The sequence below is a fragment of the Papilio machaon genome, chromosome 16 (assembly GCF_912999745.1).
Source record: "Papilio machaon chromosome 16, ilPapMach1.1, whole genome shotgun sequence".
NCBI classification, from domain to species: domain Eukaryota; kingdom Metazoa; phylum Arthropoda; class Insecta; order Lepidoptera; family Papilionidae; genus Papilio; species Papilio machaon.
The window spans coordinates 1,607,670-1,628,387 of NC_060001.1; the positions used below are offsets into that span (position 1 = coordinate 1,607,670).

The window sequence follows — 20,718 nt, forward strand, 5'->3', positions numbered from 1 at the left end:
CCATTTTTCGATTGACAGGAAGATAACATTCTTGCAGTTAATATGTTGGATCAATTCTATGGTGACTTAAGGGTCTAACATGAATATTTGGGTAACTATTGCGTTGACGTATTCGTAACGTCATCGACAAATTTTGTATCAGATTTGTTGGTGTACTTTACGCCCAGTGCACAAATTCTAACACAATTTTTGTCAATAACGCTACGAGAACTTTCTCACTAATAGTCTTTTCATGCGAGGAGCTGCCCGAAATCCTTTTTAATAATGATGTTAATAAAAAGGTCATCAAATAAGTTTCGACAAAGCGCTTATATGGAAAAAAGAAATTGAATATTGGTAAATATTTGAAGTATACGTGTAATAAAAAAAGCGTATTTGGTTCATTAAGTCTATCGTCCTCTACTCGAGACAAAGGGAAAGAAACGGGAATGGGTGCTGAATCTTTAAAAGAAAAGGGCAAAGTTGTATGCAAATGGAATCTTTTCATTTACATAAAGAAAATGATTCGTGTATCGAGTTCTCGGCACGAGATGGCGCTAAGGTTGCCAGCTGATGGAATAAATTAACAGATATTGTTTTCGAAGTAATCCTTTTCAACCGACGAAATATCTAGAAAGCTTAGTTTCAACTCTGACATTTAATCTTCAAATCACTAATTCTAGTAGATCAGTGGCTACCAAACTCCCTTTGTGCAAATTTATTAAGAGTTTAACAGAGGTAAACTCCAGCAACAACAACATATGTTGCACGCCTAGTGCAATATCACGACCACACAGAAGACAGGAGTGAAGTGGAAGAAATTCCGCGTTTCTTCGCATGATTGTGCGTTCCGGACGCCTAATTTTAGTCCTCTTTCTTTTTATAAAGAAAGGACGGAAAGGAAATGGATTTTATGGTGGAGGGCGCGCATAGAAAGGGGAAACATTCTCTATTTGTCAGTCCCTTTTTCTGATTAAAGGTAAGCAACGCACCTGCAATTACGGTCTATAGGCTACAGTCGCTTCACCATTACGTCGAGTTCAGGTTAGGTTAGGTAATTAGAATATAATCGTAGAGTATTATACCTACAAATTACAAGTACATACATACGTATATCCCATGTCTGTGAATAGTAACGCATCGTAAACAAAATGCTTTTACATAGAACTTGTAATGACTTAGCATTCGCGTACGAAACAAAAGCACATTTATAATGAAAATACGGCTTTAAAAGAATAACTTGTCGGAAGACAAAAACAAAGGGTGGTAACAATTTGTTTTGTTATAAACAAATTGGATGTTCGCGTGATCTGACGCACGTCATCATTGTAGCGTTGTAAAAGACAACAATCCTTTATAATAACGAACAAACACAAACACAAGGAAGTGACAACATGCCTTAAAATATTCCAAGATATCTCGTGACAAAACTTTCTTTTTATATTTTGTCATATTTAAATATTTTCTGTGACAGTTCATTAACTTTTATGAAAGTACTGTTTATTTTATATTCACAGTGAGGTCATACAAACGGAAACAATACTGTTATATATAAATGTATTAGCTCAAATATAACATATGAACTAAGCGGCAGGACACATTCCCGACACATATCCCTTAATGAATGATTTTTTTATCATTGCGACTGACTTTAGAAATTATTAATTAAGCCGTGAAATATTTTTTTCTGTATTACCACAATAAATTTAATTAGACACTATTTGGTTAAAAACGTTTTTTAACTCGAGGTCAATGTGATTATATGCCTTCTATCGGACCCTGCAGGCAAATTTGCAGCGGTCCGAATTCGGCACGGCAGAATTCATCGTGGAGGCGACGAAGCGCAAATTTTATCAAAAATCTGTTCCATCGGGCACTAGAGTCACAATATAAAAGGGTTGACGTATGTTTAAACTAAAATGTATTTGAAACACGGTCTAAGTTTTTTTTTGGCTAGGCCATATGTGTTTTGATTAATAAATAAAATATGTGAATTAGTTACCAACTTTTTGTAGAGATATTATTATTCGTATGGGAGGAAGCTTTATAAAAAGGCATTAGGTTTGATCGAAAAGTAAGAACTCGTACCTTTTAAAAGTCAAAACACAACCGGAAGAGGGTCGTAAGTATTTTAGTTACACAATAGTATCCTGTCGTAATAATATTCTACAGATGTAACTTTATGTAGAGCACTTTTCAACTTAAGAATGGACGGAGATGAAAGGTAAAAGACGTGATCTTCCGGTACGTAACTTAATCATCGCTAAGGCTTTTGAAACAGTTACAGTGTAACATGAATAAGTTACAAAGCTACGAGATTTCGACATATGAATTTTACAATAATAGTTTTAACAATACAAAGAGTTGTAAAAAATTTACTAACTGCTGGACTGATTTCACTAATTTTTACATCATTAGAAAGCTACATTTTCACTGAGTAACATAGGTTATATTCGATAGTATATTTTTTAATTCGGCGCAGACGAGGCAGCTAACAAATGCTATAACCGATAGGCTTACGATGTTATAATTAAACTTTGTAAGTATAGAAAAACACTTACTGTGGTCTTCGACTACAGTAACTTGCATAGATACATAGCGTTATCCCTCACAATCTCTTTGAAAAAACAAAAACAACAATATGAGTCGATAAAAATGTCTCGACATTAGAAACCAACAGTAAGATAAACTCTACTAAATTAAACAATCACAAGACTAATTAAATAACAACGAAATTCTAATTTCAAATGCAAAAATAATTTACTATTCAATATTCAGGAAATTCCAATAACTTAAATACATAACGGCCTTATATAAACCTAATACTGACAGATGCATACGGGCTGATGTCGATAAATGCTAAGCTTTGAATTAATAATACCCACATCGAATGCGGAACTAAATTCCAGTTAAATGTTATTTTAGCAATTCTAACTTCCAGCCAAATTAATAATCTAAATTATGGATAACATGTTATTACCTAAATTGTAGGAAGTAAACACTCACGCTTTTAAGTATAAATTTGGTAGTCACAATTACACACTAACCTATATTATTAGATATGAAATAATTTTTTATCGGAGTGCACTTGTAACACTTCAAAATAGTAAACCTTAAGCTACAGGTAACAATAAAACATACACAATCCTTACTAATATTATAATTGCGAAAGCAACTCTGTCTATCTGTCTCGCTTTCACGGCAAAACTACTGAACCGATTTAAATGGCATTTGGTACACAGATAGTCTAGACCCTGAGAAAGGACATAGGCTACTTCTAACGCGAATAAATGCTACCCGAAGACAGTATTTCAGGCGGACGAAGTCGCGGGCATAGCTAGTACTTCATACTAAGTACAAATTCCCAAAAGAAATCCATCTGTCAGTCGGTTAACTATAAATACACAATTTATAATACATTTATAAATACACAATAAGTAGCCTATGTGTTGTTCTAGACTTCATTTCTTCTCTTCTATCTTCTTCATCTATCTTCCTCTGTGCCAAATTTCTTCGAGATCCGTTGATCCGTTCTGAAGATGCTTTCAAACATCCATCCATCCATCCATCCAAGCATTCGCATTTTTAATATTAGTAAGATTATTTTAAAAACGAAAAGATTATGTATTATTAAGATTAGCTATTTATCTGGGAGCATCTGTTCGAGATGTTACGTTAACGAGAATTGAGATGAAGCTTCATGTGTCAATAACAGGCGATATAAAAATATACGATAAAATAAATAAGCCGAGTACCGAATATTAAATCTTATTTAGTTGATGTTCTTATTTTATGACGTCATAACGTTTTACGATCACAAGTACAGCTTCTTAAAGAAGCACGTTTCTTATAATATAATATAATTATGAGAATTATTCTGATTTAATGATACCAATGATTCTGATTTAATATTACTAGCTGTCGCCTGCGACTCTGTCCGCACGGATTAAAAAAAAACATAATTGCCTATGTGTTCTTCCAGACTATGCACTACAACCAATTTATTTGTTTTAATCATAATATTACTCAAGGCTTTAAAAAGAATATTTTAAATATAAAACTCAAAAAGACTTAATAGTTTGGTTATTCATTTCAAAATTATATTAACAGTAAAATAATTATTTTGGAGCATTGAAAAATGTAATTTAATTTATCTCTGTACATTCAACGATTTAAATTGATGTCAAAAGTTACTTCAATAAGAGTTTTAAAAATGTTTATTTATATTTCTTTGCCCTTTGATTAAATAAAAAAATAAAATGATTCGCTTAAATTGATCTACTTTAATTTAATTTTCTTTTGATAAATTTTTAAAACTGGATTCGTCTGTTAGTTTTGATTGAACAATTCATATTTTATTCATTTAATATAAAAACGATTTCATTTTTATGAACGCGATGAAAAGGTTCAATATTAAAGTAAATCAATTTACTTTACTCTAGTCATTTAAAACTAGGTTCAATTACAATTTGTCTTTGTACTTCAAAACTACAAAATCGTAAAAAATTATTTCATATTTCAATTTAAACACAATACAATCTCAAAATCTAAAGTCAAAGAGAGCTATGTAAACGCAATACAAAAGATATTCGAGCAAGTAAAACATTTCACCGGTGGTTTGGTGCTGGAAACAAAAGACCTCCGCGTCAGTGCTAGCTACAGAGCTCTGATTAAGCAGCTAATTCCACGCGCTGCAGGCACTCAAACGTTTCATTAAACTGCAAATGCGTTCGCGGAATGACGTACAAAAACGTGATAGAATGCTTTTAGACATAGCGTTTTTAAAAGGCCTAAATCTGAATTAACTAACGCAAATTTTGGTTGAAATAAATTTAAAATTGTATGAATTAATGAACTGGCGTTTTAAAGTGCTAATCACAGGTGGGCACAGTTAATCGAAAAGTTAACTTCGTTAATCGTTAATCCGTTAATTAAAAAATTAACTTCGTTAATCGTTAAAGCGTTAAATTCTCGAAAATTTAACGCAAGTTAAAGTTAATCGTTAACAGTTAACCATACCAAAATTATACATACTAATTTCGCACTTATTGTGGCGACACTTGTTTAAAATAGTAATTTGACTGTACATTCTATAACACATTAGTATTAGAGACAAGTATGAATGCATTATAGTATATTTCATTACGAGTGCGGAAAGCCTGTCATTGCAAAGAGTTCCGACAAATGTCTACCCGAGCCGAGGCGCAGCCGAAGGTGAGGGTTGACAGTAGGAACCAGTTGTAATGACAGTTCCGCACGTGTACTAAACAACTGTTTTAATACGGTTGCGAAAAAATTCAGCAATTTATTAGAATAATAAAAAAAAATACAGTCGAATTGATAACCTCCTTCTTTTTGAAGTCGGCTAAAAACACAATAAACTCAACTAACTAAAATGTTTGAAAAATGGCGCAAACCGTAAAAGAATACAAACAAAGATTTCAGTAGATTATTTTTATTGATATGAAATGAAAATGAAATTTAATGAGATGAAATAAAATGAAACCTAACCTAATTCATTGAATCAAATCATTAAATCTGATATTGTAACAAATTAGGAGCTTCTTTTTAGAAATATTTGCATGAATCATAAAAACTTCAATGTTTTTTTTTTTTTGTAAAAACTTCGTGGTTGGTTTTTTCTTTTTAATAGACATCATTTTTACAGTTGGGAAAGAGAAGGCGCGAGTAAAAAGTGTTTTAATACAGTTGCTCAAAAAGTGGCGTATTGCAGGGGCGAAGAGCGTTCGGAATGTGGGCTATTACATACTCATGCTTTTATATACTCGTAATGAAATATACTATTTCGAACCTTCTTTTGTTTTGGTCCTGTTGGTCACGTCTTTCCCGGATGCTCTGATGCATCACACTTGCACGCGAACTTCACATATATCAATTATCAACTCGTTGGTTCACCATTCGAGTCGCCGACAGTCGCCCAACATAGTTGAACTTACGAGCGTGGCGTGGCACGTTATTTAAACAAAATGACAGCACGTCTCCAAGTTTCTAATTTAACGATTAACGGACTTTTATTAACGGAAGTTGAGTTTAACGGAAGTTAACAAAAGCGTTAACACTTTTTGAAGTTAACTTAAAAGTTAATCCGTTAAGCAAAATGTTAACTTCGTTAATTAACGATTAACGGATTAACGAGTTAATGCCCAGCTCTGGTGCTAATAGTGTACCTTACGTACGCCCAATGAGACTGTTTAGTTGTGTGTCTTATGTAGAAATTACAGTTTTATTAATGTACACCCAAGACATCGTAACGCCTGCATACATAATATATTATACAAGGAGAAATATGACACTAATCTCTAAGACGAGAGTCTGTGTCTGCGTGAGATTAGAATCTCATTTCCAAGATATAATATTAAAACTCGTTACATTTCCAAGATTCAATCTTAAATATGTTTATATCTTCAGGTATCAACTCGCACTGGTATCGTGTCACACTACGTGCGGCTACAGATAGTGGTGCCCGAAGCCTTTATCCTGGGCTCCGGCGAGCACCACGTCGACCTCGGCAGCGTCATACATCTCATCTGCATTGTTGAGAAAGTAAGTAACATAGCCAATTCTGTATTGTTGAGAAAGTGACAGTCAATATGTTTAAATAGATTTAATTTGCAACTTCTTCGTATACAATGTAATGAGCGTCGGTGGCTCAAGGGTTAAGCACTTGACTTGCAATCTGCAGGTCCTGGGTTCGAATCCCGTCATGTACCAATGTGCTTTTCGATTAACATATGTATGTACATTTATCCGACGTTCGTACGGTGAAGGAAAACATCTTGATGCAACCCGCACATATGTGTGAATTCCCGGAAGAGAAAGACGGCGACTCTGCTCGCCACCCGTCACGTTCCCTCTCCCGAAATGGCAAAAAGTGGATTGCGGAGGTTCATTTGGCCACACCAAATAGAGGTCCGTGAGTTGTGTGTGTGTTCTTTGTGATCATGGATTTGTTTCTGGTGTTTTGGCTGCGGAAATCACGGTCAGACTGGTTATAGCTAACAATATGAGAAATCATTAACTTACTTTTCTTAATGGAGATTGTAGTTGTAATGTTGAATATAATAAAGTCAATTTATATAAATAGCTCAACATTTAGAACTGCTATAACATCAAATTAACCGTTCAGTTATTTTCGTTGTCCAACATTCAAACAAAATTGTAGGTACATTAGTTGCGAACTAAATTTCGTAATCCCCAGACAATATCTTCCATTTAATGCCGCGGATATATCCCTCCATGTACATGCGTATACATATATATTCGGGAATTGGACGCGTAAAAGCTACTATTGTTATAGCGATGAGATCATTCCTAACTTTTATTGGTCACTAATGGTATTCTCACTGTTACGGGTTAACGACTATCGCTATGGTGGCCGTAAATTCGCTGGCTCGCTGACCAACGGTACCTAGGGCTGCCACCACAGGTCAAACTCGAAGTATTAGGGGTGCATGGTGCATAGTCAGGCTACAGATGAGACGACGTCAAGAGTGTGTGAAACAAGTCACTAGATATATAATTTTTTCATCGTCCTCGAGCGAGCAAGGTTACCCCATCTTTTTTTGTTTCTTAATGCACGTCGTGTTTTTTTTCCGCCAGTGTTCGGGTCTACGTTTATTGATAGGTAGCAGCCCTAACGATACAATATACGACTGCTGTAAATACCGCGGTAAAATTTTGTTTCTATTCTAAAACAGAACACACACGTTGATATGTTTTTATGATATATTTGTTGACTGAGACAGAATTATTATCGATAAAGTAGAAATGAGTTAAAGACTTTTGATTTCTGCGCGACGTTTTAGGCGATGTTACTGTCGATCGGCTTATTGAAATTGTAGCCTTAAAAAGCTGTAAAACAATGGAATTAAGTTAAAAGTACCACTCTTACATTCTACCAATAAAACGGATATTTTTGAAATTAAATTAACACACCCAATTTCTACTTAGCTCTAAATATTTTCAGTATTATGTAACTATTTCACAATTCCCAGAGTCCGACGCCGCCGCAATACGTATTTTGGTACCACAACGACCGCATGATAAACTACGATGCGACGCGCGGCGGCATCACGGTGGAAACGGAGCCGGGTGCGCGCACGCAGTCACGGCTCACAGTACGAGGCGCTACACTAAAAGATTCCGGCAACTACACGTGCAGCGCAAGCAACACCGAGCCCGCATCCATACACGTGTTCGTCTCTGAAGGCAGTAAGTTACCCACAAATCATCTCTAAGTCAGTAAATTTTCCAATTCTATACATGTAGTTCTCACACAAGGCAGTAAGTTTTGGTCTCCATGCATGTATTCTTCTCTGAAGATATTTATTTTTTTATCTCTATACATGTATTCGTCTCTAAAAGCATTAAGTCTGTTCAGTAATGTTTATCTCTAAAAGCAGAAAGTACTTTTTTTTGCGAAAGAATCAAATTGTAGCAGAATAACGTGTCGTAGAACTTCTCCGAAACGTGTGAAACATGAAAAAAATAAGTTTATTATAAATAAATAAAATAAATTAATTAAATATACAGATAACAATACCACAGAGACATGAACATGAATTGCAAACAATGGAAAGCTGTACAGATTGGTTTACATTCATATATTTTTAATTGTTAAATTGAAAGACGAAACCAATCGAATGTATAATGCGACTGTTAATTCCAATAATTTCATTTTATCCGTTTGTTGTTGAAAATAATTTGCATCAATGAAATTAAAGTATTGTACAATATTCAAAAGAAAATTTAAACAGTTTGTTTATTTCAAATTAAATTATTGGTAGTACATGAATCGATATTGGGAGAGCAACCTTTTAAATTCCTTTTTAAATGACTATATTTTTAAAAATAGAGCATATATTTAATTGATGTTTCTAAAGAAAAAAAAGGTTATTGTGAGAAAACTATAAAAGATAGATATATGCTATCTCGAACTTTTATTTAGCACATTTAAAGAGATACATTTCTTCAATACATCATTTTTATGTAGGTCCTATAGTTTAGCCTACGTAAGCGCTGAAAGCAAAAATGTCCCTAATTTTCGCAACACATTTTGAAGCTAAGATAAAATCTACTAGTTATTTTAAAAAAAATGGGACCCATCTGCAAGCACTTTCATTCGATTAAAATAATTTTCATCAAATTCGGAGCACCAGAGGTGGAGCTTCGCGGTAACACACATTAAGAAAAAACAGTCGAATTGACAACCTCCTACATTTTGAAGTCTGCTAAAAAATGAATTTACATTACTACTTTTATTTCGATATTATTACTTGAAAAGAATTCTATCTGTTAATTACTATTTAAATGCGTAAATGTTATATTATCATTCAGTGGAGGGTAAAAATTCAGCCGCCATTTTGCGTAATTCCAGGCAACAAGATGGCGGCGATCCTGCGTCGCAACACCAGTGCGATACACGGCATCACGTCGAGCGTCACCTGCCTATTGCTACTCTCCTCAGTGATGGTTCATTTCGGCCTACGATGACGGTGATATTAAGATCAAGATAGTTAAGGATTTGGTACTGTAAACAAGTTTATCGCATTGTTACTTCATGTTAAATAATCAAAAACCTGACTTACCAGCCGATGTCACAGTTATTACTAGTCACGAGCGATGCTCTCTGTTTTTATTTTTGTAATGTAGGGTGGCATCTGTCAAAATAGCTATAATAGCGAACCGCACGCAGCCCATCAGTAACGATTTTAACTGTACTGACGACCTGGGCAAGATTTCCTTGGGGAGAGGGGAAGGGGGTGACAGGGTAATGTGAGAGTGTGTAATTCACAGAATTTATACAGCATCCTACCCTGACGTCGGCCCTGTAGCCTGTAGATATTTCCAACTAGTAATCGATGTATTATCTACTTAAATGAACAGATAAGGATACATACATACAGAGGGTTATTCAGGGTAATCAAAGCGACCTTGTTATCCAATCCAAGTCAATCCAAAAACTTCGGAGCGGTTCCGAAACTGGTAAGAGATTGCAACCAACTACCCTCCCCTCATCTACCTCCAACCCAACAAAACCGGCGAGGTTTTTCAAATTATCCTTGTGAGAGAACACCAAAGTCGTTTTACCTTTATTTAATTAACAGTAAGACTTGAAGCTGATATACGTATAACCGTACAAATTTATAATAGGAATGATAAGGATTTATAAACTTGATTATACAGTACCAAATACAATATTTACATACCATTTCATTCTAGTCGAGTTATAATAAGCTTCGTAAGTTGGTTCGTAAATAACATAGAGTAACTACTTAAAATTGAGAAGTCTATTCTTAATCTTTGTCACTTTTTAAATTATAATTAATTGGTTAAAAGACTTTTTTTTGAGAGCACCAAAACTGTAAAACAGGGTGTGCTTTTTATGTTTATAGTTATTAGTCACATTTTCTTTATAATTTAACCTTGGGTTTTCCACGGCCCAAGCATTATTTTACATTATTTCTAAAGGCAACAATTTAATAAACGCAAATGTCACAGATCATAAATATCAATAGACAGTTCAGGGATCCAAGAATTCTAGAAGATGAATTTGTAAATAATTTCACAGTTTCTTTTATCTATATTAATTCCATTGTCTTCATTGTTATTAAGTATAGACCGACGAACTTATCTGACCCGGTGGGAAATACAATAGCTCTTTATAGCCCTCTGTCAACGTCAAAAAACTGTCACAAAATTGTACTGTAGCTGTTTATATTTTCATATATTATATATATTTTCTGCCAAAACTAACACCGGGTCAGATAATGTTGTCGCACTATATAATTATAGTTTGATACATGTGTACTGTATAGTTAATATTTAATATACTCGTATTAATATCGATGTAGTAGGTTAAAGTAAACTTTGAAATCATTAAAAACATAATTATTGATGTCATAGTAAAGAAATATTCTAAACAATTCATTAAAAAAACATCTTGCTGTCCTTGTCTAAGATTTTAGGTAAAAGTATAAAATTATTATCAATTATAATAAGAATAAAATGTCATAATATTATGTCAAAGACTAAGTTATGACAGATACGACAATCTTTTTAAAATTATTTTCAGTTCATTACAATTTCTTTATTGCTGGAAATGTGAAAATTACGTTTTCAGTGTTAATTCAGTGCATTCTTATTATGCCGTAGTGTCAATTATATATATGAGTGTAGAACAATGTTTTTACAATGTCGTATATAATACACAGCCCAAAGCAGATATTAGACCAATGATAGCATAGACTATTTTTATGTGTTTAATTGGAACATATAAAAAATATCTCCAATTTATTGTGTTTTCGTTACACTTGCATATAAATTCATATAAATACTAAGAAAAAATAGCTCAAATATCTAGTTAATGTAAATTCACTATTTCCTTTTAGTTCAAATCATAATTATTGTTAATGTGTGTGTTGAAATAATGAAATAATTATGTAATAAATTCTGAGGAATTAAAATTAGATTTCTTGGAATTTTAATACAACAAAGCTGACTTGACAACTGCCGCGCTATAATGTGCTGGATCTAATATTTACAACCGCTGAGTCGGAGGAAATTCCTTGCTAAGGGACCCTGAGGTAAACATTTAACAGCTATAATCTGGAATCTTCCCTTTATAAGCATTTAATGAGGCCCAAAGTTATCAATAGAATTTAAAAAGGTTGAACTTGTTACGCAGAGTGTTTTTAAAAACATTTTATGACAAAGATCAAAGACAAGTCAGCTCTGTGAATCATTTAGTCTATGACAAGATCATAGATTGTAGTCGATGGTAAAACATAGATTAAGTAAAGCTACAGTAATGTACGATCAGTATACTTGAATTCTAAGATAAATATTGTCTAATTCTAAAAAATTTGTTATTCTATGTAAATATAAATTGTAACTAAATTCAAAAGGTAGAATGTATCTGCCGCTAGGTATTGTAAATAACTTGTCAGTGTTGTTCAAAAATTACATACTGTACAAATAATTTTGGTGATCCTAATATGCAATAAATACTTCTTCGGATGATTGTAATTTTATTTTTAAAAGTTTCCTTAGTTATTAAAGTCCAATTTTATCTAGCCATAGAGTAGAAATCTTCAGATTCAACAATAAAACAGTCATTGTTAAATTTTAAATGTTAGTTTAAACCGTTACTAACCTAATTATTATCCTTTAAAAAAAACACTTATTTATACTATTTTATTATAATTTATTCTCACTATACGTCCCCAACCCGGAGCCTACCCCAAGTTAGGGGTGATAAGCACCACGCTGACCCAGTCAATTCGTCAATTAGGTCAAAACTAGCTGTCGCTCGCGACTCCGACCGAGCGGAATTAAAAAAAAAAAACTTAATAAGTAGCCTATGTGTTCTTCCAGACTATGTTCTACATCTGTGCCAAATTTCATCAAGATGAGATGAGCCGTTCCAAAGATACCTTCAAACAAACATCCATCCATCTAAACCAGGGATTCCCAAACTATTTTGGACAAGGAACCCCTTGGCCTAATTATCTACTTTTAAGATCAATTATTATTATTAATTCATTCTGACTTAAGTCAATAGAATAGAAGAGTGAGAATTAGCAATGCTTTAAATTTGATATCGACCACTTTGGGAAACACTGATCTAAACTTTCGCATCTATATATATAAAAGAAAGTCGTGTTAGTTACACTATTTATAACTCGAGAACGGCTGAATCGATTTGACTGAAAATTGGTGGGCAAGTAGCTTAGAACCAGGAAACGGACATAGGATAATTTTTACCCCGTTTTCTATTTTTTATTCCGCGCGGACGGAGTCGCGGGTAAAAGCTAGATTATAATATTAGTAAGTATGAGATCTTTGGTTTACACAAATTTTCTCGTAATGTTACAATGATATCACAAATATTCGTACTAGGTCCACTGGTAAATTATAATTATTAAAATAAACAAAGAATATAAATAAATTAATTTATTATACCTTTACTTATGTACTATGTGAATTTACTAAACATATGTCATTTATTTGGTCTCTACATTGATTTATTAATGGATCACAGATATGATATAGTAACAATAAAGACAAAACATTTTAAAACAAATATATACCATCACATAAGACAAAGGACAAACCCTAGAACACCAATTAATACTAATAAACTCCGATTTTTTTTTAATTCAACCATAGATATTTCTTTATTTTGTAAAACAATGATAAAGCGTTTTTTTTTTTTAAATTGACTACTATTGTATAGCTTTAGTACATACTAAGTCCTACATCGTAGATAAAAAGTATGGTCAGCAAAACAGATTTTTAAATAAAACACATTTTTGAATTTGGATCGCCGAGATAAAAGTTTAAGATTTTTTTGTCATCTGTACTTTTTAATAAAAATTTGATGGCTGTGTAACGAAATTGTGAGGTAGTCTAAAAGCCATTGTGAATATTTCACAACTACAGGAACATTTAATAAAAAAAATGTACAATTCTGGAATTAAACACGTCACAAATAAATAAAATATTTAACTAACTAGTTCTATATTTATAGAGTTCTGGTTCCTTCTGGATCTTGATCTTGCTGTTTTATAAGATTCCAGTAGAAGCCCTTTTGTTTCTTTAACTGTTCGTGTGTACCCATCTGTAATTTCAAAAATGTAAAACAGCGCCATCTATCTTCCAATTTTAAAAAAAATATCAGCGCCATCTATACGTCACTTTTAACACTATTATTCAAATATTTTAAATGACGCCGTTGCTGCATTTAAAACACACACTAGACAGTTGAAATATAAAATAATAACTTAAAAGCATTACAAAAAATACGACGCTTTATTTAGACCAGTATGAAGAAAGAGACGTGTGTAAATCAGCTCTGAACCGGTTCAAAAGTTCAGGTTACATAGATTTGAACCGTTGAGCTGCGACTCAACAACTAAATTAACAGCTCACGGCTCATCGCAATGTACTTTGTGAAGAAATCATGAACCGCCTGGTGGCTCACAATTCGAAACGCATATCATAACTCTATCCAAGTACAAATTGAGCTGAACTATGAATCGATTCACCATGAGTTGATTTGCAGGTCACCAATTTCAGTTGATTTACCACTGACTAATGGAAAAAGAGAACACAGACTACGTACCTCTACAATATTTCCTTTGTTGAGTACAACAATAATATCAGCGTTCATGATGGTAGAGAGACGATGTGCAATAACAAGTACGGTGCGGCCGCGCGACACGCCCTCTAGTGCACTTTGTACAACCTTCTCACTGGCAGAGTCTAAAGCACTGTAACATAAAAATAAGATTTTAAAGTACACAATAGATGGCGCTAAATCTAAATATTTATTATCTACTACAAAAAACTAGAAACCTGTAAGTCATTATAGAGTTTTTGAACCTGGATTCGCCAAAATAGCGAGACGACCGTTGCCCATAGACAACGCAAAAGGTACAGACAAGTAGACAGGCAGATAGACAGGTAGGCAATGCATCTGCATTTTCTCCGGAATCAACATTTAATCAACGGTGAAAGGGACACACAGAAAGAGAATATTTCCCCTTCCTATGCATCCCGTCTTACACCAAATCCGCTACCCTTCTCATCCTTTCCTAATAAGAAAAGAGTGTGAAGAGGACTAAAATTAGTCCTCCGGTACCACACTCATCAGACTGTACTTGGAATTACTTCCACTTGACGTCTGTCTTCTGTGTGGTCGTGGTATTTCAGAGACGAGGCCAATTAGTGCAACAGATGTTGTGGCTGGAATTTTCCACTGTTAAAATAGTAATATTAATGTTAATAATAACTACTATTTCTAATAACCTTGTAGCTTCATCTAGTATCATAATTGGTGGGTTTTTCAGTACAGCTCGTGCGATAGCAATTCTTTGTTTCTGTCCTCCAGATAACGCCATTCCTCTCTCTCCTACCAAAGTGTTATAACCTTCAGGAAAGCCCGTGATAAAGTCATGAGCATTGGACGTCATAGCAGCTTGATAGACCTAAAGTATATTTTATTTACTTTAAACTTTATCAGATAAAACATATTGAGTTAACTTTCTTTTAATTTTCTTCTTAAGGCTTTTTTTTTATTTTCTTCTTGAACGTTAACTGAACTCATTTATTATAAAACGCCATCTTTTAGTATATTTGCGCACTACAGAAGTATATTTTCATGTCTCCATGACTTACTAGAACATTGTATATGGTCTTCAATACCGTAATAAGCTAACTTGTTATTAATCTATATATATAAAAGAAAGTTGTGTTAGTTACGCCATTTATAACTCAAGAACGGCTGAATCGATTTGACTGAAAATTGGTGGGCAGGTAGCTTAGAACCAGGAATAGGACATAGGATAATTTTTACCCGGTTTTCTTTCTTTTTTTTTTTTATTCCGCGCGGACGGAGTCGCGGGAAAAGCTAGTTTCTAATATTTGTTAAATTTCAAAATCGGTTAGAGAAAATAATACTGTACAACTTACCTCATCATCAGTAGCATCAGGTTTCCCATATCTTATATTTTCCTTAACAGTAGTGGCAAAGAGCACGGGCTCCTGACTGATGAGCCCTAGCGCTCTGCCCCGCAGCCATTTGCAGTCCATCTCTCTCACATCAACGCCATCTATTGTCACCGAGCCTTCATTAACATCATAAAACCTGCAAAAAACATTTATAAACCAATAAACTTCAGACTCAGCGGACAAATGTGTAACTATTATAGCACACTAGCGCCCCTCATGGTTATATAAAAAATGACAAAGATACTTGTCTCTGACTCAAAGTCAGCTTTGAATTGCAGTGTACCTCCCCCCACCCCCCTACTTTTTACAGTTAGTGGAAACTTATAGTTGTAATGTTGTTTTAACATACCTTTCTAGTAAAGCAGCTATAGTTGACTTCCCATTACCCGATGTACCAACAATGGCCACCGTCTTACCAGCTGGTATCTTCAAATTGAAATTCTTTAAAACAACCTAATAAATAAAAACATAGATTTAACAAGATTTGTGTGATATTAGATAAATTATTTTAATTAATAAAAAGTTAACTTTTGTTTTCAACAATAAAAATGTTTTAACAACATTCAAACAGTAATGAATTCCATAACATAATTTGCAATTGTGTCTGTAAGTAATATAAAAAAAACACATTTCGCGATACAAATGATGTATTTGTGTTGCTTACAACTAAAAACTACTTTTTTATTTTTGTCTGTCTGTCCTCAATTCTGGTAATAATCTAGGTGATATTAGAAACGACTGGTCCAATTTTGACGGAACTATGATTAAAAGGTAACTATTTTCTCTATGCTAACGAAGTCGCGGGCGATCACTAGTTTTTGTATTAGTTTATTTGTATTAGTTTTCTATGCTTATATACCGGTATATTTATATATTAATTAGGTGAATTACTTTTATATATAAGGAGTTAACTTACAGCTTCAGGTCGTGTTGGATACGCGAAGGCGACATCTTTGAACTCAATATCTCCGTGAAACTCATGGTACTTGATCACTTTATTACCCGATGTGTCCATTTGAGGCTCTTTATTAATATACTGGATATAGGAAAACAAAATTAATTAACTAATAAAAAAATAACCATCAAAAAGATTTAATATGTAGATTTTTATGTTAAAAAAAAATCCCATTTTTTTAAATCTCTCCACCGACAACCTAAAGTTGATTCAACAGGAAAAAAAACATTTTTTGTTACTTTCTTATTTGCCATTTGCTTGTCTAGTGTCATCACCAACCTCAAACACGCGTCCCCCCGCACTGAGCCCCTTCACCACTGAGCCGAAGAGCAAAGAGAGCTGCGCTACGGAGCGCTGCACTGTCTGCGCGTTCACCAGGAACGCCATCACATCACCAGCAGACATCTGACCAGTGGACATCAAGTGCCCGCCAAGGAACATCGTCGCCAGCACCATACTGAACATATCGAGGGGTGAAATTTGTTTTAAGCGATATTTTTTGCGATATTTACTTATATTATATATATATATATAACAGAAAAATTCCCTGATTCTGAATATATATATAAGTCAATATCGCAAAAAATGTCGCTTAAAACAAATAGCCTTTCACCCCTCGATATAACATGCTTTCTATTTTTTTAAAACTTAATACAGTTGGCCGAGAGTTATAAAATTACTCTATCGATAGTATTTGTGGCATTATTCAAGCAACATCATACACCGGCAATGTATAAGACATGTGTCAAGTGTAAGTAATTTCAGGTGTTGTCTGATGAGTGCGGGTACCAGAGGACTTATTTTAATCCTCTTTCCCTTTTCTTATATGTAAAGGATGGGAAGGGAAAGTGGCTTTGATAAGACATAAATGTTGATTAAAGGTAGACAACGCATTTGTAATTACGGATGATTCGCCAGCAACGCCATTTCGGCAGATGGCCGTTTGCTCGTTTCCCACCATTTAATATATAAAAAAGTCTAAAATTCATATAAAAATTATCTAGATTTGTAATGAAAGAGAAGTTAGCTAATATCACGTCGTGAAAAATCATAGCCTCCGTTTATCTCTCTGTATTGTTCAAATCAATTGACTTCAATGGATCAGAAAAACTAACAAGTAAATTAACTAATACATAAGAATGTCATAATAATCCTATTCTATTAGACAAATAAGTTCCAAATAACTTATTTAGGATTTAATCGCACATTGTGAAACTGGGCTTTATTTGAATATTATACTCGTTCAAAACATTGTGCATTCATCGGAATGATATTTGTACATATGTGAGAGTCTTACCCATTGAGGAATAGATTGGTACCAGCTTGGAACATGCCAACACCTAGGCCGAGCTCCATACTGAGCTCTGCAGCGGTCTCGCATTCGTTCGCGAACGCCCGCGCTTCTTCAGCCTCACCAGCGAACGCACGCACTGTTCGCATATTTGATATCGCCTCTTCAGCTACCAAAGTTGTCTTCTCTATCTGAAATTTAAAAAAAAATATATTAGAATTTCTACATCTCTGCCAAATTACAATCTTACTAAGATTGTAAATTCGAAAGTTTACATGAATGGATGGATGTTAGAAGGTATCTCCGGAATCAACAGATCTTGATTAAATTTTAGCATAGATGTAGAACATAGTCTGGAAGAACACATAGGCTACTTATTATGTTTTTATTTAATCCGCGCGGATGGAGTAGCGGGTGACAACTAGTATATTACAAATACGTAAGTTTGGATGGATGTCTGTTAGACGGTATCTATCTTTCAGAAACTGTTCTAAATTTATACTAAATTTCATCCAGATCCGTGAAGCTGTTCTGAAGATAACATGTAACAAACATATATCCATCCATCCAAACATGCACCATAGTAAAAATTAAGATTTATCACCACTTTTAAATAACCTCCAACATACGTTAAATATAATTTTTACAGAATCCATTTGAAAACATTTCATTACCATTATCAACTTAATCTTATCAACTTACCTGAGCTTGAGCTTCTCTTGACAACTTCCTCAATAAGGATCCAATGAAAGTACCTCCGATGACAACAGAAGGTATACATATCAACGTTAGCCCAGTTAAATGTGGAGATATAACTAGCAGACTGACAGCTGAACCCACTACCTAGACATATAAATAATTATATCTGGAGAAATAACATGGTCATACAATAAATTGTAAAAATTCTATGTCTACAAACGTGGTACTTACTTGTGTAATGGCTCTCAATCCTCCGGAGATAGTTTGTTTGAATGAGCTTTTAAAATCTTGAACATCTACTGTTATCCTTAAAAATTAAGACAAATTTTAATCTTACTAATACTATAAAGGTTTTAATAGATGGATGGATGAATACATGTTTTTTAGAAGGTATCTCCAGAACGACTCAAAGGATTTTGAATAAATTTGGCACAGATGTAGAACATAGTCTAGAACACATAATTTTTTTTTTATTAATTCCACGTGGACGGAGTCATGGGCGACAGTAAAGATGTACTTTTTGAAAGATGTTCTAGAAAGTTATATATTTAGTATACATCATCTAGGTTTGTTAAATAAAAAAAAAAAACTAACAATTAGCAAAAATACCTATTTACTAATTCCCCAGTTCTCTCTCTATCAAAGAATGCCATATCCTGATTAAGAATTGACACAAACAGATCTTGTTTCATTTGTGCTGCGACACGCTCCCCAACTTGGGCCAGCAGATGTATATAGAAAAATGTAAAAATAGCCTGGAATAAGCATATGAAAACATTTCAGATTGTTATTTACCTTAAATGTATACTACTAACAGGAAGTATTACTAAAGCGCAGCTTAGATTTCATGGTCAAAAAACACATACAATATTTAAAAGTAAATAATGAAACTTTATTTACTTGATATATCACAGATAAAGAACATAGTCTCAATAACACATTAGATACTTTTCACTTTTTTATTCTATGCAGATGAAGTCACTGGCCAAAGCTAATAAAAAAATAAACCTTACCTGTCCAATATATAATGATATCATTTTTAATGCAGGCATTTTAATCTCATCAATAAAATCTGTACTAGGGTTATGTTTCATACTGGCTAAGATATTCACTATGACACCCAGCATGGCTGGTATATATACATTTAGAAATGCAACTGCCAATGCTGACTGAAAAGAAATTATACATTAAAGAAAAACAAAATCAGGATTTTATTTATTTGTTATTAATGTCTACCTAAACAATATTTTATTAGGAAATTTTGCTATGACATATTTAGTACTTGTACACATAATAGATTCTTCTGGTCCTACATATAAATTTGTAGAGTTCTTTAAGAACTAAAAGGGGACAAACATAACTGACTTATATTTATAAAGTGGTGAAGAAAAAAATAATCGATTCTTACTGCAACAGCAGCCGCTAATAACCATTTATGTGGCAATAAATACTCGAAAAACCTCTTCCAATCAAACTTTGCACTGTCATCATGTAGGTTTGGTCTTCTTTGGATAGTCCTTGTAACATTAGCTTTACAAAATGCAGTATTATTATATAATAAGCGTGCTCCCAACCCTAAACTTATGCCTGTACACAATTTCCAAGGGCTAAAAATTAAAAAAGTGTTTGCTTTCTCTGTACTCTTTTGGGCAGAAGTAAACAAATGTTTTGTTGTAAAACCCGGTTTATTTTTTACTATATTGATAAAGTATCCATTGCTTTTCACTAAAAGATGCCTGAAAATAAATTAGTTATGTCAATTTTTCTCATTACTATGTTAAATAACACCGAATTAGTATGGCATTGGTTAAGTTTTTACCTTTGTCGTAATAACTGAGTACAAGGTGTTTGAAGTAATTGCCACATATTTTAAATATATCAACAATCGGCGTATTTCATACTTTCTCTTTACACATAACTTCACTTAATTTTTCATGGAAATACAAAAAAATAAATGAAATTAATCGTACAGCAAAGGTAAACGTCAACTAACTGTTTTCTGTCAAATGTCAAACTGTCGGTATCAATTTGACACTTGAAGGAAATTTAAAGTCAAAGAATATGCAAAAACGGTGAAAATGTTTCACAAATAATTTAAACAAATTCTTCCTACCTAAAACTATAGCAATCTTCTTTTCTTGTTTTTTCTTCCACTTGATTCTCCTGAATCAAATAAAAATTGTTGGTTCATTTTATAGCAAACAACAACATTGCCAAAAATTATTTAAAATTGTTAGTATATCACATTGGCCGCTAGATG

General features: G+C 33.4%; 2 protein-coding genes across 4 annotated transcripts in view; one reads left to right on the forward strand and one right to left on the reverse strand.

The window, feature by feature from the left end:
- The window catches only part of LOC106715819 (hemicentin-2), a 102,525-nt gene extending 92,913 nt beyond the window's left edge, over positions 1-9,612 (forward strand). For all 3 annotated transcript variants that reach the window (XM_045681507.1, XM_014509176.2, XM_045681506.1), the window contains exons 6-8: positions 6,409-6,543; positions 7,995-8,211; positions 9,377-9,612. In XM_045681507.1, the coding sequence (XP_045537463.1) occupies positions 6,409-6,543; positions 7,995-8,211; positions 9,377-9,492 (468 nt within the window). In that variant the 3' untranslated portion in view covers positions 9,493-9,612. The remainder of the gene's footprint in view (positions 1-6,408; positions 6,544-7,994; positions 8,212-9,376) is intronic.
- Positions 9,613-13,396: 3,784 nt separating this feature from the next.
- On the reverse strand, positions 13,397-20,453 carry LOC106715774 (mitochondrial potassium channel ATP-binding subunit). The gene is made up of 14 exons (XM_045681484.1): positions 20,278-20,453; positions 19,867-20,194; positions 19,472-19,627; positions 19,068-19,213; positions 18,690-18,765; positions 18,462-18,602; positions 17,766-17,950; positions 16,748-16,925; positions 16,430-16,549; positions 15,863-15,966; positions 15,475-15,649; positions 14,812-14,990; positions 14,126-14,273; positions 13,397-13,621 (listed from the first exon to the last, which is right to left on the reverse strand). Exons 1-14 carry the CDS (start codon positions 20,322-20,324, stop codon positions 13,526-13,528), a joined length of 2,079 nt encoding a protein of 692 aa, XP_045537440.1. The 5' UTR covers positions 20,325-20,453; the 3' UTR covers positions 13,397-13,525.
- Positions 20,454-20,718: the final 265 nt, after the last annotated feature.